At 43.0% G+C, this 21867-nt stretch overlaps 1 protein-coding gene and 1 pseudogene across 3 annotated transcripts; both read right to left on the bottom strand.

Annotated features, from left to right (window-relative positions):
* Window positions 1–2496: 2496 nt before the first annotated feature.
* Window positions 2497–4003, bottom strand: LOC116271752 (annotated as a pseudogene).
* A 270-nt stretch (window positions 4004–4273) lies between these two features.
* Window positions 4274–21345, bottom strand: LOC103880190 (zinc finger protein 761-like). 3 transcript variants are annotated; one of them, XM_021930415.2, is made up of 4 exons: window positions 21270–21345; window positions 17245–17332; window positions 12295–12421; window positions 4274–7122 (listed from the first exon to the last, which is right to left on the bottom strand). In XM_021930415.2, the coding sequence occupies exons 2-4, from the start codon at window positions 17257–17259 to the stop codon at window positions 4304–4306; spliced, it is 2961 nt and encodes a 986-aa protein (XP_021786107.2). In that variant the 5' UTR covers window positions 17260–17332; window positions 21270–21345; the 3' UTR covers window positions 4274–4303. The 3 variants fall into 3 exon arrangements, with proteins under 3 accessions (XP_021786107.2, XP_031515122.1, XP_031515124.1); XM_031659262.1 differs by lacking the exon at window positions 21270–21345 and adding an exon at window positions 20509–21246; XM_031659264.1 differs by lacking the exon at window positions 12295–12421 and having other exon boundaries at window positions 21270–21319.
* Between the last annotated feature and the right edge of the window lie 522 nt (window positions 21346–21867).

The raw sequence follows: 21867 nt of genomic DNA, 5'->3' as shown, positions 1-21867 counted from the left end.
CGGTTCCCAGCTTGACTTTTCTCTTTGGCTTAGTAATTTTTATTTTGCTTTCACATGCTTGTGACTGACATAATGCTCTGACACAGATATTGTTTTATGTAGATTTTTCCAAACTAGTAAAGTCCAAGGGTCTGTCATGAACTGGGTTATGGGAGACGAGAAGATTCCCAGGAGACTCCTGGTCTCAACCAATCCTCCCACCTCAGCCTCCCAAAGTGCGAGGACCACAGGTGTGATCCACTGAACCCAGTGGAGTTAAAAAAAAAAAAAAAAAAAAAAAAAAAAAAGCAACACACAAATTAAGGTACTCTATGGAATTACATTATTTGACTTTTTTTTGAAATGAAAAGTCTCATATATTCATTACTGACCCCAGTCAAACAATGTCATAACAGATTCAGAGAGAAAAAAAATATTCCCAATAAAACATGTCCAACTCTCCAGATGGTGGTGACATTTTCAGCTTGATATGGTAACGTGATTGAGACACTCAGACAGCATAAATATGTGTGCCATCTCATATGCAATTCCTTATAGACCTAGCTTGGTTCTTCTCCAATGTCTCCTTTTAAAGTTGTACCTGTTTTCCTACCAGTTTTGATCTGAATCCACTGGGGCATGGAACGATTTTGCTTTTGTTTCTTGGTCAGGAATCGCCTAATCCTGAAAGTCTTACAAGAAGATCTGGTGAGAAGCAGAGTCAAGTACACACACCACGAGAGGAGAGAGGAAGAGAAGGGGCTTGATATCTTTTTTTTTTTTTTCTTTTTGAGACAAAATTTCGCTCTTGTTGCCCAGGCTGGAGTGCAATGGTGCCATCTCAGCTCACTGCAACCTCCGCCACCCGGGTTCCAGCGATTCTCCAGCCTCAGCCTGCTGAGTAACTGGGATTACTGGCACCTGCCACCATACCCAGCTAATTTTTGTATTTTTAGTAGAGACGGGGTTTCACCATTTTAACCAGCCTGTTCTTGAACTCCTGAATACTATTTCTGCTGTTACCTGTCAGTCCTCTTCATTGCGGCACACACAAGCTTAATTTTAATTTTTATTTTTAAACTGATGTGGGCCAGATGTGGTGGCTCATGCCTGTAATCCCAGCACTTTGGGAGGCCAAGGTGGGTGGATCACAAGGTCAGGAGTTCAAGATCAATCTGGCCAATGTGGTGAAACCCCATCTCTACTAAAAACACAAAAATTAGCCGTGTGTGGTGGCGTGCCCCTGTACTCCCAACCCACTAGGGAGGTAGAGACAGGAGAATCACTTCAATCCAGGAAGCAGAGGTTGCAGTGAGCCGAGATCACACCACTGCACCCCAGCCTGGTCAACAGATCAAGACACTGTCTCAAAACAAACAAAGAAACAAAAGAAAACAAAAAACTGATGTGGATGGTGTGCCTGCTGCTCCTTGCATCACCTTCAACACTGTCTTGTCCCGATTCAAATGAGTTATCGATTTAAAAACTGTTTACTTCTTTTGGGCATCATCTCCATAACCTTTTCATAAAGCATCAATGATTATATTATTCCTCTTCCCAAACTTTCCCATAATTATTCTTTTATTGAGACATTATCTTGCTCGTCACCCATGCTGGAGTGCAGTGGCATGACCACAGCTCACTGCAGCCTCAACCTCCCAGGCTGAAGCCATCCTCCCACCACAGACTCCACAGTAGCTGGCCCTGCAGTCATATGCCACCATGACCAGCTAATTTTTGTATTTTCTGTAGACAAGGTGGTTTCACCATGTTGCCCAGGCTGGTCTTAAATACCTGGGCTCACGTGACCCACCTGTCTTGGCCTCTGAAAGTGCTGGGATTAACCGCCTGAGACACTGCATCTGATCTCATCATAAATTTGATGTTTCTTCTTGTTTCAATTTTAGCAGAATTTATATTGCTTTGATAGAATCTCTTTTCAAACTCATGTCTTATCCTTCTGAGTGCCTTAAACTAGAACCTGTTCAGACATGTTATAACAGATTTGTACCAGTTTATTTTGGTGCAAAAACTGGGAAATTCATGCACAATTTTCTCAAAATACTTATTTTTCCATGAATTTCTCCAAGATTGCTTGCACTAGAAAACTGTATTCAAGAGGACATTTAAAAAAAATGTAGATATTCACGTGACACTTATTTCTGGGATGCAAGGATGGTTCAACATATTCAAGCAAATCAATGTGATATGCCACTTGAACAGAAAGAAAGATAAAAACCACATCATCTTAATAGATGGAGAAAAAGCATTTCAGAAAATTCAAAATCCAGTCATCATAGAAATCCTAAACAAAATAGATAGAAAAGGAAATGTACCTCAACAATAGAAAGACCATCTATGAAATGACCAATGAGTAAATAGTCAAGCAGGGAAAATGGAATGCTTTTCCTGTAGGATCTCACATGCTGCAAGAATGCTCTCACCCCTTCTATTCAATCAATACCGGCTGTCCTAGCCAGAGCAGTGAAATAGCAGAAGAAATAAAACTCATCCAAATCAGAAAGAAAGAAGTAAAATTATATTTGTTTATAGATGAAATGATCTTCTGTGTAGAAAATCACAAAGAGTCAACCAAAATACTACTGGAACTAAGTAACATATTCAGTGGATTTGCACAATACAGTATCAGCACCAAAAATTAGTTGAATTTCCATACTTTAACAATAAAAAATTTTAAAATTTTTAAACACTTCCATTTGCTGGAGAATGTAAAGTAAGAAATACTTAGAAATAAACTTAAAAAGCTCAGAAGTTCGTACCTTGAAATCTACAAACATTGATCAAAATGATTAAAAACAGAGCTACAACCCATATTGATGTTTTGGAAAAATGTTGTTAAATGATTATATAACCCAATGTGATTTAGATTCAACACAATACCCATAAAACTCCCTATCAGTTTTTTTTTTAAAGAAAGAGAAAACAGGCTGGGAAAATGGCTCACGTCTGTTGGCCAGGTTGATCTCAAATTCCTGACCTCAAGTGATATACCTCCCTTGGCCTCACAAAATGCTGAGAGTACAGGCAGGAGCCAGTGCCCAGCCTAATCCTTTTAACATAAACACTTTAATTTCAATTAATGCTTGAACTCAATGTTAAATCAACTCAATGCTGAATTGACTGTAATGTTAATTAATGCTTAACGGTTTGCTCTACTCATTGCATTTGGAACAACTACCTCCAAAATAAATGTTCTGATGTTCTTCAAGGAGTGAACTCAGACTGAAGACCTTGGCACATTGATGACATTTGTAAGATTTCTGTCCAGTATGCATTCTCTGATGCCTAATGACGTGTGAACGTGAAGTAAAGGCTTTGCCACAATCATCACACTTGTGAGGTTTCTCTCCTATGTTTCGCATAGAATGAAACTTGACTGAAGACCTTGCCACAATCGTGACATTTGTAAGGTTTCTCTCCAGCATGAGTTCACCAATGAACTGGAAGGTATGAATGATGTCTGAAAAATCTCCCAAATTTATTACACTAGTATGATCTCTCTTCATTATGGATTCTCCAATGATTCACAATGGTTGTAGCATTACTGAAGACTTTGTGACAATCATTACATCAGTAAAGTTTCCCTATAACATGAATTGCCTGATGGTAAACAGGTGTTGACTGCCCACTAAAGACTGTCACACTCGTTACACTCATAAGGTTTCTCTCCAGTGTGAATTCTAGGATGTTGTGCCAGGTGCGAATCATACCTGAAAGCCTTGTCACAAACTTACATTTTTATGGTTTATCTCTAGTATGAATTCACCTAGGTCTTTCAAGGTTTGATGTGCAACTGAAAACTTTGTGACATTCTTCACATTTGTAAGCTTTCTCTCCAGTATGAATTCTCCTGTCTCTCGAGGCTTGATTGGCAACTGTAAACTTTGTCACGTGCTTCACATTTCTAAGGTTTCTCTCCAGTATGAATTCTGTGATGACGTGCATGGTGTGCCTGTTGATTAAAAACCACACCATATTCATTACACTTGTAAAGTTTCTCTCCAATATGAATTTTCTTGTCTTTCAAGGCTTGATTTGTGACCAAACTTTTTTCATGATTTACATTTCTAAGGTTTATCTCCAGGATAAATTGTATGATGACGTGCAAGCTTTGCTTTTCTATTCAAAACCCTTTCACAATCACTACACTTGTAAGGTTTCTTTCTAATATGATTTCTAGGACTATCAACTTTTGATTTGAATCTGAAAGCTTCATCACATTCTTCACATTTGTAAGGTTTCTCTCTAGTATGAGTTCAAGGTATGAATGATGTCTGAAAAGTTTGCCGGTTTTATCACACTTCTAAGATCTCTCTTCATTATGGATTCTCCAATGATTTGCAATAGTTGTAGCATTACTGAAGACATGGTGACAATCACTACATTTGTGAAGTGCTGACTGCCCATGAAAGGCTTTGCCACACTCATTACATTTGTAAGGTTTCTCTCCAGTATGAAGTCTACGATGGCGTGTAAGGTATGACTTCCGACTAAACATCTTACCACACTCATTACACTTGTAAGGTTTCTCTCCAGTATGAAGTCTACGATGGCATGTAAGGTGTGACTTCTGACCAAAGGTCTTGCCACAGTCATTACACTTGTAAGGTTTCTCTCCAGTATGAAGTCTACGATGGTATGCAAGGTATGACTTCTGATTAAACGTTTTGCCACACTCATTACACTTGTAAGGTTTTTCTCCAGTATGAAGACTATGATGGCGTCTAAGGTACGACTTCTGACTAAAGGTCTTGCCACACTCATTACACTTGTACAGTTTCTCTCCAGTATGAATTCCCCTATGTATTACAAGGCTTGATTTGAAACGGAAAGCTTTGTCACATTCTTCACATTTGTAAGGTTTCTCTCCAGTATGAACTCTACGATGGTATGTAAGGGATGATGTCCGGCTAAAGGTCTTGCCACATTCATTACACTTGCAAAGATTCTCTCCAGTATGACTTTTCCGATGTATTTCAAGGTTTGATTTGAAACTGTAAGCTTTGTCACATTCTTCACATTTGTAAGGTTTCTCTCCAGTATGAAGTCTACAATGGCATTTAAGGGTTAACTGTTGATTGAAGTTCTTGCCACCCTCATTACACTTGCAAGGTTTCTCTCCAGTATGAAGTCTACGATGGCATGTGAGGGATGACTTGTGACGGAAGGTCTTGTCACACTCATTACACTTGTAAGGTTTCTCTCCAGTATGAAGTGTACGATGGCATATAAGGGATGACTTCTGAATAAAGGTCTTGCCACATTCATTACAGTTGTATGGTTTCTGTCCAGTATGAATTCTCCTATGTCTTTCAAGGTTTGATTTCCTACCAAAAGCTTTGTCACATTCTTCACATTTGTAAGGTTTCTCTCCAGTGTGAAGTCTACGATGGTATGTAAGGGATGACTTCCGACTAAACGTCTTGCCACACTCATTACACTTGTAAGGTTTCTCTCCAGTGTGAATTCTCCTGTGTCTTTCAAGCTTTGATTTGAAACTGAAAGCTTTGTCACATCCTTCACATTTGTAAGGTTTCTTTTCAGGATGAAGTCTACGATGGCATGTAAGCGATGACTTCTGACTAAAGATCTTGCCACACTCCTTACACTTGTACAGTTTCTCTCCAGTATGAATTCTCCTATGTCTTTCAAGGTTTGATTTCAAACTGAAAGCTTTGTCACATTCTTCACATTTGTACGGTTTCTCTCCAGTATGAAGTCTACGATGCCACGTAAGGGATGATATCCGGCTGAAGGTCTTGCCACACTCAGTACACTTGTAAAGATTCTCTTCAGTGTGAATTTTCCGATGTATTTCAAGGTTTGATTTGAAACTGTAAGCTTTGTCACATTCTTCACATTTGTAAGGTTTCTCTCTACTATGAAGTCTACGATGGCATTTAAGGGTTAACTGCTGACTGAAGGTCTTGCCACACTCATTGCACTTGTAAAGTTTCTCTCCAGTATGACGTCTACGATGCCATGTAAGGGATGACTTCTGACTAAAGGTCTTGCCACACTCATTACACTTGTAAGGTTTCTCTCCAGTATGAAGTCTACGATGGCATGTAAGGTATGACTTCGAACTGAAGGTCTTGTCACACTCATTACACTTGTATGGTTTCTCTCCAGTATGAATTCTCCTATGTGTTTCAAAGTTTGATTTGAAACAGAAAGCTTTGTGACATTCTTCACATTTGTAAAGTTTCTCTCCAGTATGAAGTCTACGATGGTATGTAAGGGTTAACTCCTGACTAAAGGTCTTGCCACACTCATTACACTTGTATGGTTTCTCTGCACTATGAATTCTCCTATGTCTTTCAAGGATTGATTTGAAACTGAAAGCTTTGTCACATTCCTCACATTTGTAAGGTTTCTCAACAGTATGAAATCTACGATGGCATGTAAGGGATGACATCTGACTGAAAGTCTTGCCACACTCATTACACCTGTAAGGTTTCTCACCAGTGTGACATCTATGATGGCCTGCAAGGTATTGCTTCTGATTAAAGACCTTGCCACACACATCACATTTATATTGTTTCTGTCCCAAATAGATTATCTGACGTTTCCTTAAGAGTGAGCTGTAATTAAAGGCTTTGCCACTCTCATTACACGGGAAAGATTTTTCTCTCATGTGTACTTCCTGTTTTTGTGTGAGTAATGAAGAATTCCGGAAATCATTCCCATAGTTATTAGATATATGGGTTTTGGGCCTACAAGAAATTCTTTGGGCTGTTGAAAATGAGGAAGCATCGTTGATAGACTTCTCAACTTGATTATCAATTTTCCCTTTGGTGTGAAATATGTGCAGTTCAGGCAGATGTGAATGAAAGCTTAATCCAAGCTGATCTTTAATAGGCTTGTTTCCAGCATGACTATGATCATATCGGTCTGTACTACCTGTCAAGTTGTTGATTTTTGTAATGGGTGCTTCATGGCCATTTCTTTCATCTTCTTGCCACTGAAACTCAAAGTTATGAATATCTTCATCAATATCGTGGAAGCAAAAATCTCCAATGTGATGACTTTCATGTCTTTGCAAAGTCCCTGTGTGGAGCACTTCTCTATTGCCTTGCGCTGTTGATGAGAACTCCTTCATCATGCATTTGGAAGAAATAGCTACAAAATATAAACACCAAAATTTTCAAGTTAAGTACAGATGGTAAACAATGCTGAAATGTGTAACTATGACACAAAAAACAATACTTATTTTAAACTTTCCAAAATGACCCTCAAAGCTTAGGAACAGAAAAGCGTAAGATTCTTTAACAAATAATGGGCTATTACATGTGCTTCAAATTACTTTTACAGAAGCCTATTTCCAATATTGTGACAAAACAATGATAGGGCACAAATGTGTGTCACCTAAAGTAAGGAATATTTTTCCACTGGGACCCTAAAGTGTCTAACAGTTTCCAAAAAATATCACTGTCACATCAATGAAAAGTATATATTCTTCATATTTGCTATATAGAAATAAATGCTAAAGGATCACAGGAAATACTATATTGGTAAATAATCCACAACAAGCTTATGTAAGGATAACCAAAATCAATGGAAATTCTGTATTGTCAAACAATCACAGCACTGAGAAGATAAGAAAAGACTACAAAATTTAGCCAGGCGTGGTGGCCCACATCTGTAGTCCCAGCTACTTGGGAGGGTGAGTCACAAGAATCATTTGAACCCGAGAGGCAGAGGTAGCAGTGAGCCAAGATTGCACTGTACTTTAGCCTGGGTGACAAAGTGAGACTCCATCTCAAAAAACAAAAAAAGTTAATACAATGTTTTTCTGAATAACTGTCATAAAATTACCTATATCCATGCAGAAAAGGCACTTCGTGACATTTTAAATAATTTTTTTATTTTTACATTTTTGAGGTTGTTTCACTCTCTCGCAACCGGCTGGAATTAAATGGCCTGATCTCGGCTCACTGCAACCTCCGCCTTTTGGGTTCAAGCGATTCTCCTGCCTCAGCCTCCTGAGTACCTGGGATTACAGGTACACGTCACCATGCTTGGCTAATTTTTGTATTTTTAGTAGAGACAGGGTTTCAACATGTTGGCCAGGCTGGCCTTAAACTGTTGACTTCAAGTGTTCTACCTGCTTCAGCCTCCCAAAGTCCTGGGATGGCATGCATGAGCCACAGCAACCGGTGGCACTTTGTGACATTAACTAGTGGATTGTGTCAGTTATACTGCATACCGCATACATACCGAAAAGCCTTATGTACAATCATAAAAATTAATTAGTAAAATATTGTAATGCATAAAACCAGGAAGCAAATAAATACCTTTATACAACCTGCAAAATTCTAAACAATTCGCTGCTAAGAAAAACTCCACAACTTTTACTTACCACCAGCGTACAATGTAAGAAAGGAAATACATGTTAAGATCACTACCTTCTGATTTATGAAGTCAAAAATGTACACAGCATTATAAGGAATAAGAATTGACTAACGGCCAGGCACGGTGGCTCAGGTCTGTAATCCCAGCACTTTGGGAGGCTGAGGCGGGTGGATCATGAGGTCAGGAGTTCAAGAGTAGCCTGGCCAACATGGTGAAATCCCAACTCTACTAAAAATACAAAAAAATTAACTGGGTATGGTGGTGGGTGCCTGTAATCTCAGCTACTTGGAAGGCTGAGGCAGGAGAATCATTTCAACCTGGGAGGTGGAGGTTGTAGTGAGCTAAGATCGCACCACTGCATTCCAACCTGATTGAGAGGGTGAGACTTCATCTCGAAAAAAAAAAAAAAAAAAGAATTGACTAACAGTGCCAGAGGGTGCAATTATGATGTCACAACTACATTTATGAAACAGCCAGGCAATACAGCAATTCTATAGATACATATGCATTGTTGGCCTTAATTATCTAGTTCACTATGCACAAAATAGAAAACACAGAATGTGTACTGGGAAAATGTTTAAACTGAGATCAGAGAAAACATTTTATCATTCAAATTGCACAATAAAAACATAAACAATATGATGCAGCCTCCCTGGTGTGAATGTTCTTATTGGCCAAAAGCCATGTTCAGAGTTTTTATTCTCCAACGGGATGTTCCTGCAGATAGGGCCTTTGAGAGAATTTGGTCATGGGTGTTGACTACTCATGAATAGGACTCGTGCTTTTATAAAAAGAGATACAAAAGAGCTCATTTTCTGTTCCTCTTTCTCCCATGTCAGGACACAGCAGGAAGATGGCTGGGCTAAACCCTAAAGAAGGCTCTCACTAGGAACCAATTTGGCTGGCATCTTGCTCTTGGGTTTCCCACTTTCCAAATTCATGAGAAATAAATGTCTGTGTCTGAAGCCTCCCACTTTAAGCTATTTCTTTTTTTGTTTTTGAGACCAATTCAAGCTCTATCACCCAGGCTGGAGTGTAGTGGCAGGATTCTCCTGCCTCAAGAGATTCTCCTACCTCAGCCCGGAGTCTCACTTTGTCACCTGGACTGGAGTGCAGTGGGGCAATCTTGGCTCACTGCAACCTCCACCTCCCATGTTCAAGTGATTCTCCTGCCTCAGCCTCTCAAGTACTTGGGATAACAACCGTGTGCCACCACGTCCAGCTAATTTTTGTATTGTTAGTAGAGACAGGGTTTCACCATGTTGGCCAGGCTGGCCTTGAACTCCTGAACTCAGGTGATCTGCCCCTCTCGGCCTCCCAAAGTGCTGGGATTATAGGCTTGAGCCACCACGCCTGGTCAATTTCTTGTATTTAGTAGATTTGAGGTTTCACCATGTTGGCCAGACTGGTCTCAAACTCCTGACTTCAAGTGATCCGCCCACCTTGGCATCCCAAACTGCTGAGATTAGAGGCGTGAGCCACCTCGGCCGGCCAGTCTAAGCTATTTCTGTCAGTGAAATGACTGAGACAGGAAAAGGAGCATCTCATTATCAACATCACCAAAGGCTGACAGATCTGATTAAACAGGAAGTTTAGAGACTGTACTATAAATCTCACAATACTTGAAGCCATCTAGAGCAATAACATGTTTTAAAAATTTTAAAGCTGGCCAGGCATGGTGGTTCACGCCTGTAATCCCAGCACTTTGGGAGGCTGAGGCAGGAGGAACACAAGGTCAGGAGATCGAGACCATCCTGGCTAACAGGGTGAAACCTGTTTCTACCCAAAAAAAAAAAAAAAAAAATTAGCTGGGTGCAGTGGCATGTGCCTGTAGTCCCAGCTGCTTGGGAAACTGAAGCAGGAAAATCACTTGAACTTGGGAGGTAGAGATTGCAGTGAGCCAGGATCGCACCACCACACTCCAGCCTGGGTGAGAGAAGGAGACTCTGTATTTAAAAAAAAAAAAAGAAGAAAGAAAAGAAAAAAAAAAGAAAGAAATGAAAGAAGTCTAAAGAGTAATTCCAACCCACAAATATATATAAAGTTCTCCAGTAAAGGTATCTAAAAAGACAGACAGGCTGGGTCTGTCTGGTGTTCACACCTGTAATCACAGAAGTTTAGAAGGCCGAGGTTGGTGGATCACTAGAGCGCAGGGGTTCAAGACCAGCCTGACCAAAAAGGAGAAACCCTGTGTCTATTAAGATATGAAATTAGCCAGGCGTGGTGGCACATGCCTGTAATCCCAGCTACTCGGGACACTGAGGCAGGAGAATCACTTAAACCCGGGCGTTGGAGGTTGGAGTGTCCCGAGATTGTGCCATTGCACTCCAGCATGGGCGACAAGAACAAAACTTCGTCTCATCAACAAATAAATAAATAAATACATGAATAGGTAAATAAGAGGACTGATACAGAAACTGGTTTAGTGTACATTTTCTCCATAAATCAACTTTTTTTCTGTTATTTAGAAGAAAAAAACATGAAAAAACATTGTACATAAATGTTTATGAAAATGCAACATACACAGAAATAATTCTGACATAAATAAAGAATTCCAGTGGAGAAAGAGTAGTTTCTGCAGGTTATGAATTTTTTTTTTTTCAGGCAGTCTCGTGTGCCACCCAGGCTGGAGTGCAGTGGTGCAATCTCAGCTCACTGCAACCTCCACCTCCCAGGTTCAAGCGACTCTCCTGCATTAGCCTCTTGAGTAGCAGGACTACAGGCGCCCACCATGGTGTCCAGCTAATTTTTGTATTTTTGGTAGAGATGGAGTTTCGCCATGTTAGCCAGGCTGGTTTTGAACTCCTGACCTCAGGTGATTTGCCTGCCTTGGCTCTCATAGTTCTGGAATTACAGGCACGGGTCACAAGAATCATTTGAGCCCAAGAGGCGGAGTTGGCTGTGGTGAGTCAAATATCCCCACTGCACTGTAGCCTTGGTGACAGAGTGAGACTCCATCATAAACAAACAAACAAACAAAAAAGGAAATAAGGGGGTCAAAGCATGTCTACACAAAAAAGCAATTAAACACAAAAAGTAGGAAATCAGAAATGAAGAACCAAAAAAACCTACAAGAAATACAGATAATATGTAACAAAATCACAAAGGTAAGGTCTTCTCCATCAGTAATACTTCAGCTGTAAGTACTTAACTCTGCACTCAGAAGGCAAAGACTGGCTGAATCAACAAGAACCAACTATATGTTGTCTACAAGAGACTCATAGACTCATATTAGCCTAAAGGACACACATATGCAAAGTTTTTTGTTTGTTTGTTTTGTTTTTGAGACGGAGTCTTGCTGTGTTGCCAGGCTGGAGTGCAGTGGTGATCTTGGCTCACTGCAACCTCTGATTCCTGGGTTTATGTGATTTTCCTGCCTCAGCCTCTGGAGTAGCTGGGATTATAGGCATGTGCCATCAAACCCTGCTAATTTTTGTATTTTTTGTAGAGACGGGGTTTCACCATGTAGGCCAAACTGGTCTCGATCTCCTGACCTTGTGATCCACCCACCTCAGCCTCCCAAAGTGCTGGGATTACAGGTGTAAGCCACCATGCCTGGCCACACATATGCAAAAATTTTAAAAATAAAAGCCAATAATTAGGTATGGGGTTGGCGCCTGTAATCCCAGTTGCTCAGGAGACTGTGGAAGATCTCTTGAGCACAGGAGATCAAGATGAATTGCAACAACACAGCAAGACCCTGTCTGGAAAAAAAACAAACTAAAAAAGTTGCCCGACATGCTGGCATGTGCCTGTACCAGCTACCAGGGGAGGCTGAGGTGGGAAAATCACATCAGCCCAGGAATTCAAGACTGCAGTGAACCATGATCCCACCACTTCACTCCACCCTGGGTGACAGAGAGAGACACTGTATCTAAAAAAGAAGAGCAAATAAAAAGATATGCAAGGGCACATCCCCAGGAGGGAAGTTATCCTCACCCAGGGAGACCAGGTTCCTATAATTCTCCAACATCACAGCCCTGTATAGAGTCCTCTGAGCAGGGTCCAGGCATTTCCACTCCTCCTGAGAGAATTCTATGGCCACATCCCTGAATGTCAACAGACCCTGGAATGAAAACACATTTTAACCAAATGGTTATGGGTGGAATTCTTATCTTTACAGAAAATGAGAAGAAAAGAGAGGTGAAAGCATGGATTTAAATGCAGTGAATATTCTAACAAATCTGAGTAAGGGATTTCTCACCATATTTTGTCTTCCCAGTTGTGTTTTACCAAACTTTTTTTTTTTTTTTCCTGAGGTGGAGTCTCACTCTGTTGCCCAGGGTGGAGTGCAAAGGCACAGTCTCCACTCTCTGGATCTCCACCTCCCAGGATCAAGCGATTCTCCTGCCTTAGCTTCCTGAGCAGCTGAAATTACAGGCATGTGCCACCAGGACCAGTTAATTTTGTATTTTTAGCAGAAATGGGTTTTCACCGTATTCACCAGGTTGGTCTCAAACCCCTGACCTCCTGATTTGCCTGCCTCAGCCTCTCCAAGTTCTGGAATTACATGCATGATCCACTGTGCCCAGCCCAGAAACTTTTATTGACACACCAAGTGACATTCAGTATCTAGATATGACAGAGTATGAGTGATGTCTTCAGAGATGACAACATTCACAGTGAAAGATCAGAAACTAATATCTGGCTGGGTGCAGTGGCACATGCCTGTTATTCCAGCTACCTGGGAGGCTGACAAAGGAGAATTGCTTGATCCCGGGAGGTAGAGGTTGCAATGATCTGAAATCACACCAATCCAGCCTGGGCAACAGAGACCCCATCTCAAAAAAAAAAAAAAAAAAATTACATATATACACACACACACATATATATAAATATATAACATATTATTTATATATTTTTTTAATATATTAGCCGGGCACGGTGGCAGGCACCTGTGGTTCCAGCTACTTGGGAGCCTGAGGTAGGAGGATGGCTTGAGACTGAGAGTAGAAGTTGCAGTGAGCTAACATTGCGCCACTGTGCTCCAGCCTGGGCAAAACAGTGAGACCTAGTCTCAAAATAAAATAAAATGCATGAAAACTAGATTACTCAAAGTATGAAAATCATATATATACATATATATATGTATGTCAACAAAATAATGAAACCTACACACACAAAAAACCAGATATTAATACAAAGATTTGTCATTTTCCCCAGATTTTCAAAATGGAAAAGCTGTTCAAAATATATACATTTGTGTGTGTATATATGTATGTATATGTATATGTGTGTGTGTATATTGTGTGTGTGGGTGTTTATATATATAAAGGCTTTAAAAATATAAAAAGTAGCAAGTTTTGTTGACCTGAAGAGGAATCTCATCTTGCTGGAAAAGGACACTTTGGCAGTTGGGGGCAGGGGGGAATCTTGTGGGATCTAAGAAAACAGGAAATGCCTCATCCTAGAGGAAGCAATCACCCTTTCACCTGCCTGACCTGGAGGAAGCTTCAGATATGTGTAGGAATGCAGGTGTGCGCAGAGGCAGCCACTATGGCACTCTTTATACAGAGAAAAATTGCAAAGAACCCACTTATCATTCAGCCAATTTCCAATGCAGATGGCAAAGAGCAAGCTCTCCACGTTTACTAACAAGACAACATGTAAATGTTCACAACCAGCAGGATCAAATATCAAAGTAAAATATTTCCTGGAACACAAAGAAGAAAACAACAGACACTGGGGTCTACTTGAGGGTGGAGGGTGGGAGGAAGGAGATGAGCAGAAATAATAATTATAGGGGGCCAGACGCGGTGGCTCACGCCTGTAATCCCACCACTTTGGGAGGCCGAGGCAGGTAGATCACCTGTCAGGGGTTCAAGATCAGCCTGGCCAACATGGTGAAACCCTGTCTCCACTGAAACTACAAAAATTAGCAAGGCGTTGCCGGGCGCGGTGGCTCACGCCTGTAATCCCAGCACTTTGGGAGGCCGAGGTGGGTGGATCGCGAGGTCAGGAGATCGAGACCATCCTGGCGAACACGGTGAAACCCCGTCTCTACTAAAAAAAAAAAAAAATTAGCAAGGCGTGGTAGCAGGCCTCTGTAATTCCAGCTACTCGGGAAGCTGAGGCAGAAGAATTGCTTGGACCTGGGAGGCAGAGGTTGCAGCGAGTTCACATCATGCCATTATACTCCAGCCTGGGCAACAAGAGCAAAACTCAGTCTCAAACAAATAAATAGATAAAAAATAACTATTGGGTAAGGGGCTTAACACCAGAGTGATGAAATAATCTGTACAACAAACCCTGAAGACACTCGTTTACCTGTGTAACAAACCTTCACATGTAGCCCCAAATCTAAAGTGAAAACAGAAATATAAAAACTTTTTTATTTTTTTGAGACGAGTCTTGCTCTGTGCCCAGGATGCAGTGCAGTTACACAATCTCAGATCACTGTAACCTCCGCCTCCCAGGTTCAAGGGATTCTCTTGCCTCAGCTTCCTGAGTAGCTTGGATTAGAGGCATATGCCATCACACCCAGCTAATTTTTGTAAAAAGATTTTTCTTCTTTTAATTTACTGCAGACCTTTTTCTAAAGTCTCATAATGATGCAGAAATACACAAGTACGAGACTTGCTCTGACAGCTGACACGGAACTGACAGTAGTGACTCCCCAGTGAGGCTGGAAGGAGGGTGGAGGATGTGACAGGGAACGGAGATGCCTTATGGCCAAGGGTCTAAGCTTCAGCTTTGCTTCGTGTTTTACCACAAAATAAATACATTCACCATGTGATGTTTAAATATAAAAATATATATTTAATAATATTGTTGGGGCTGGGCACAGTGGCTTGCACCTGTAAACCCAGCCCTCCAGGAGGCTGAGGTGGGCAGATCACCTGAGGTGAGTAGTTTGAGACCAGCCTGGCCAACATGGTGATACCCGTCACTAATAAAAATATAACAAAATTAGCTGGGCATGGTGACACGTGCCTGTAATCCCAGCTACACGGGAGGCTGAGGCATGAGAATTACTTGGACCCGGAAGATGGAGGTTGCCTTGAGCCAAGATCATGCCACTGCACTTCAGCCTGGGCAACAGAGCAAGACTTCATATATTCGAAATATAATATTATCATAATATAATAATAATGATAATAATAAAAATTATCACCATTTTTACTGAAAACACCTGTTTTACAAGCCTCTCCACAGTAACACTACAGTCTCCATGAGCTTAATGTGCTAAGAATGGTTTAATGAATCTCCTGCTTTTAGGTTGATTTCATATTCTTAAAATAATGATGGAATAAAACATCATCTATCATTCATGTCTATGTATGAACTTTCCATTCTAATTAGTAAGATTTTTGGAGTCAGAAACACAGCAACTCACTCAATTACCTAAAAATGTAGTATAAAATCAGGCAGAAACATTTCTCCATATTGGTCGCCTTTTCTAGAATTTACCACATACTTTGTGCATATTAATACATGACTTCTGTTGCGAGAAGTCAGGGATCCCGAATGGAGGGACCGGCTGAAGCTGCGGCAGAAGAACATGAATTGTGAAGATTTCATGGACATTTATTAGTTCCCCAAATTAATACTTTTATAATTTCTTACACCTGTCTTTACTGCAATCTCTGAACATAAACTGTGAAGATTTCATGGACATTTATCACTTCCCCAGTCAATACTCTTGTGATTTCCTATGCCTGTCTTTACTTTAATCTCTTTAATCCCATCATCTTCATAATCTGAGGATGTATGTTGCTTCAGGACCCTGTGATGATTGAGTTAACTACACTAATTGTTCCTAAACCATGTGTGTTTAAACAATATAAAATCTGGGCACCTTGAAAAGAAAACAGGATAATAGCGATGTTCAGGGAACAAGGGAGATAACCATTAGGTCTGAATGCCTGAGAGCCGGGTGGAACAGAGCCATATTTCTCTTTTTTCAAAAGCAAATAGGAGAAATATCGCTGAATTCTTTTGCTCAGTAAGGAACAGCTCTGAGAAAGAGAATGCATTCCTAGGGGTAGGCCTCTAAAATGGCCGCTGTAGGAATGTCTGTCTTTTACGGTTGCAGATAAGGGATGAAGTAAACCCTGGTCACCCGTCGTGCTCCCAGGTCTATCAGGATGAGGAAATTCCCACCTAGTAAATTTTTAGTGAAAGTGGTTGTCTGCTCTCAAACCCTGTCTCCTGATAAGATGTTATCAACGACAATGCATGCCTGAAACTTCAATAGCAATTTTAATTTCACCCTGGTCCTGTGATCTCACCCTGCCTCCATTTGTCTTGTAATATTTGATTACCTTGTGAAGCATTTGATCTCTGTGACGCATATCCTATTCGTACACTCCCTCCCCTTTGAAAATCACTAATAAAAACTTGCTGGTTTTACAGCTTGGGGGGCATCACAGAACCTGCCGACATGTGATGTGTCTCCCAGACACACAGCTTTAAAATTTCTCTCTTTGTACTCTTTCCCTTTATTTCTCAGACTGGCCGACACTTAAGGAAAATAGAAAAGAACCCACGTTGAAATATCGGGGGCCAGGTTCCCCTGATAGACTTCCATCAGCAGTTGCTCTAATCCTGGTCCACAGAGAGGTGACAGAGCATCCAGATGTGGCCCCTGAACAATCTCTGCTGCCCAACAGCACTCACACCACGGGACCCTCACCCCATCTCCATCTATGTCTGGGTGTGAGCCCTTCCCAGGCCCATGCCCAGTGCTGCCTCTTCCCAAGTTCATGTCACTGGGTCACAAGAGATAAAATCTAAGCGTGATGAGAGGGACTGAGGGAAGGCATGGGTGAGTGTGAGCAAACCTGTCAGGCAGGACGCTTCAGACTCAGAGAAGATTCCCAACTCCAAGGCCCAGCAGCATTTCTGAAAGGAAGGAGACAGAACAATCCACCAAGAATATCATCTCACCTGAGGAAGAGCCATCCCTGACTCCTTTGCTTTCCTCTTCCTCTTCCGGGTTTCTTCCTCATGTATCAAGAGTGTTTAGAAGTCAATCCTGAAAGTTAAAAATACGTTGTTTATTGCTCAGAATCAACACATCCCCCTCCCTGTAACACAATGAAACATACAAAGGAGACCTCACCCTGAGGAAATGTGGTCCCCTCTACTGCCCACTGCAGAAGGGACAATAAACTCCTATAGGAAAACTCCCACTTCTCTCCTGGAGGAGCCCACACACACGCTCCTGCAATGGGGAGCTGGGCTGGAATGAGCTCCCCTTCAGGGTACAGACCCAGCCCTGACCAATCCTCAGCCCAGACCCTGAGGATCACTTGGGCTCAGGAGTCCAAGACCAGTCTGGCCAACACAGTGATATACTGTCTCTACTAAAAATAGAAAAACTGAGCAGGCATGGTGGCTCATGTCTGTAGTACTAGCACTCTGGAAGGCCGAGGAGGGTGGATTACTTGAGGTCAGAAGTTCAAGACCAGCCTGGCCAACATGGTGAAACCCCATCTCTACTAAATATAAAAAAAGTAAGTGGGCTTGGTGGGTGTCTATAATCCCAGTTACTCAGAAGGCAGAGGCAGGAGAATCGCTTGAACCCAGGAGGTGGCAGGTGCACTGAACCAAGATCATGCCACTGAACTTCAGCCTAGGTGACAATGTGAGACTCAAAAATAAAATAAAATAAAATAAAAATAAAACTACAATAATTAGCTGGGTGTGGTGGCACACACCTGCAATCTCAGCTACATGGGTTGCTGAGGCACAAGAATCATTTGAACCCAGGAAACAGAGGTTGCAGTGAGCCAAGATCATCAGACTGCACTCACAGCCTGGACAACAGAGACTGTCTCAAAAAAAAAAAAAAAAAAAAAGTTTCTGATGTGATTGATGCAGGGATAATAAAACCTGAGTAACGTGATAGAGACTGATGGGCAGAGTGAACTTCAGATAGTGGTGGGAGGGCATGGGAGACAGCTCTGAGCCTAGACCTGAACGAGGAGAAAAGGGACAGTGCCTTTTAAAAAGCACAACATGCTTTTTAAAGGCATTATGCATTAAGCTCACATTCCCTTAAATATTGTTTCCAAAGCTGCTCAGCCTCTAGCCCAGCTGGAATCTCCAGGAAGAGGCAGAGAGTTTGAGAAAAAAGACGCAGGGGAGGACAGGGTGGTGAAAAGAGAAAGCAGCCTTCCACACCCCAATTTACACGCTTCACCGTATCCTAAAGTTGCAAGCAGCACCTGAAATCATCACTAATTAAACAGAAAATGCATTCGACTTACCGGCCCAGCAAGCCACGAAAATGAGCAATGCCATCTACCAAAATAGATTAACTTTAGACTATCTCCTAGCCCAGGAAGGAGGAGTATGTAGAAAGTTTAATCTAACTAATTGCTGCCTAGAAATCCATGACAATAGGAAGGCTATTATAGAAATAACTGCCAGAGGCTGGGCGCGGTGGCTCAAGCCTGTAATCCCAGCACTTTGGGAGGCCGAGTCGGGTGGATGTAGAGGTCAGGAGATCGAGCCCATCCTGGCTAACACGGTGAAACCCCGTCTCTACTAAAAAATACAAAAAAAACTAGCCGGGCGAGGTGGCGGGCGCCTATAGTCCCAGCTACTCTGGAGGCTGAGGCAGGAGAATGGTGTAAACCCGGGAGGCGGAGCTTGCAGTGAGCTGAGATCCGGCCACTGCACTCCAGCCTGGGCGACAGAGCGAGACTCCATCTCACAAAAAAAAAAAAAAAAGAGAAAGAACTGCCAGAATGAAAAAATTAGCCCAAGTTCCAGTCCACACTTAGAAAAAGTAGGCTCCTGAGTCCCTCTTTAGAGGCTGGTTTTCCTCCTTCAGTATATTCAAAACCTTAATAGGAGTAGTTCTAGCCATGCTAAGAATTTGTTTAATACTCCCTTGCCTCTTACCTCTCCTTGTTAAGAACATTCAATCAACGATAGAAGCAATTGTAACCAGGCAGACTACGACTCAACTAATAGCTCTATGTGAATATCAGCCTGTGCCTAAAGAAGAAAGCCTGCTCTTTCATGAAGAATCCAGTAACAGTGGTGCTTTCTATTAAAATCTTGTGCCGGGCGCGGTGGCTCAAGCCTGTAATCCCAGCACTTTGGGAGGCGGAGATGGGCGGATCACGAGGTCAGGAGATCGAGACCATCCTGGCTAACACGGTGAAACCCTGTCTCTACTAAAAATACAAAAAACTAGCCGGGCGAGGTGGCGGCGCCTGTAGTCCCAGCTACTCGGGAGGCTGAGGCAGGAGAATGGCGTAAACCCGGGAGGTGGAGCTTGCAGTGAGCTGAGATCTGGCCACTGCACTCCAGCTCGGGCGACAGAGCCAGACTCCGTCTCAAAAAAAAAATAAAATAAAATAAAAAAAATAAAATCTTGTTTATAACAAGCATCTAAGGGAGGAAACTGAGGTAGAAATTTTAAAAATAAATATGCATTCATTCACTCCAAGAAAAGTAAAGGGCAAGGCAAAGGTTAAAAAGAAAAGAACCAGTTTTCCTCTGCCTAGCAAGCTCACTTCAAGAACAGTTATAAGATAACACTGTTTGCGAAGTCGAAGGCAAAGGAACGGGCTACAGACAGCCCCCCACCTTCTCAGAACAAGGGTGAAATAAAAAAAAAAAGGACAAATCTGTGTATTTAGCTGTTCTTGTTTTTCTTTCAACGCAGCTACAAGGCCACCAGCGATGGAAGGACACAAGTTACGCTATGCTATAGATTACCTGACCTATCAATATATGATTAACTGCTTTTATTCAGCTTCTGAAAGCAAAAAACCCCACTCCGTGTTTGTTGAAATGCTCAGCTTTTTTGATGTAAACCCACGGAGCCGGTGCGTACCTTAAATAAACATCATCCTGTCTCCCCCATATCAGTCTCTTCTCAGTTTCCCACAACATCATCTCTGCGCCTTCTCTGCTCTCTCCATTACATTCTCTCTTCCCTGTTATACCGCCCTGACCCTAGGTTCTAGCAGCCTAGATCCCCAGGTGTCCTCCCTGCTGTGGTTCTCCTTCTGTTCTCTTTGCCACCAGCACCACTCTGTCTGCCCCGGCTCCAAGTGCTTCCTCCTCTCCCTCACTCTGATGAGCCTCCCTCTTTGCTGCCCCTCTCCCTACATTGCTGTCCTTCATCTCTCTGTACATCTAGCTTTTCTCTACATTTCTCCAGCTGCTTTTCTCCTCCTGCTTTCTTACCGTTTTCTTTTCACTTTTGCTGCCTCTCGGCAAATCCCTCACCCATCCTCTACTTTGCCATCTGTTGTGGGTCTTTCTCATTCTTCTTTTCTGTCTCAGGTTTTCTACTGCTCTGTCTCCTGATCCCTTTGGCCCACACAATCACAGGAGGGTTTGGAGTAAGACGCCTGCATCCCGGTGGAGCACATTTTCCAGGGGCTGGAGCTGGGTAGGCAAGAACACCCCGTGTCACAGGACAGGCCCCAGGCACCTCCCCAACGCGGGCTCAGGAGAACCGGTGACTGCGGAGCGGAGACCTGTGGAGCAGCAGGGCCCGGCACGAGGACGGGGGTGAAGGGGCGATGGCGCCTTAAGACAGATGTGGGGTGGGGTCTGCAGGATCCCAGGACAAGGCAGAGGACGCGGCCTTCCCAGGACTGGGGCAGCGGCGCTGCGCTCCAGGGGCCTACGAGGGTGAGAATCCACCACTCCGGTGAGGACTTTAAAAAGCGCGGGGCGGGAGGAGTCAGAAAAAGGTTTAGAGCAGGAAAACTACGCGTTAGAAAGTGTATACATTGCCCTATAGCAGAAAGACGCGGGACGGGACCAGCCTCAGGGCGACCTAAAACCCAAAAGGAAGCGACCCCCGGCCTCTCACGGGGATGTCTCAATTTGCTCTGGGTGAAGGACGACGGCTGAGGTTTGTGGGGATCCCAGGTCCCAGCTGCGGAAGCGCCGGGGACCTGGGAAACGCAGACAATAGAAGTCAGGGCGAAACTCACGCGCCGCGTTGGAACCGTCACTCCACGAGATCCGCTTCCTGGTCTGCGCGAATCTGCGCGCGCAGGACAGAAGCCAGGCCTGGGCGGGACCCGCGAGGAGGTGGGCGGGGCCTGGGCGAGGTAGGGGCGGGGCGCGAGGCGGAGAGACTTTGCGCTTTAGAACCCGCAGCTGGCGGGGCGGGGGCGGGACCTGTGCGCCTCTCAGCCTTGTTCCCAGCACCTCTGTTTCCGGGTTTTGGAGGCCAGACCCGCCGGGAAGGCTGAGGCATGATTCAAAAGCCCTGGAATTGTCTGGAACGGGGATGCAAACTACAATGTAAAATGCAAGGCCCGGCCTGGGCGGAAGGTAGGATTTCATGCTGACGGCCCATAGAACAGAATAGAAATCCTCTCCCTTTCTATTCTCCATTCACTCGGGAGGGAGAGTCCATCCTGTGCTCAGCTTCAGAGATTTCCCTAAAGCCACCGCTTGGGATGCAGGACGGAGTGCTCAGGCCAGAGAGGTGTGAGGTTACAGCTTGTTGGATAAACACAGCAAGGATGCTGGGGCGGGGGCGGGAGCCTGAGGTCCCAGCTACTCAGGAAGCAGCAGTGGGAG

This window comes from Papio anubis, chromosome 20 (assembly GCF_008728515.1).
Source record: "Papio anubis isolate 15944 chromosome 20, Panubis1.0, whole genome shotgun sequence".
Taxonomy (NCBI): Eukaryota; Metazoa; Chordata; class Mammalia; order Primates; family Cercopithecidae; genus Papio; species Papio anubis.
This window is presented reverse-complemented; position numbering and strand designations above follow the sequence as displayed.

What these genes read in the sequence shown, in the direction of transcription:
- LOC103880190 (XM_021930415.2), bottom strand. An exon ending in TAGGAACCTGGTCTCCCTGG is followed by an intron (nt 7,123 to 12,294) that starts GTGAGGATAACT and finishes TATATTTTGTAG; the next exon opens with CTATTTCTTCCAAATGCATG.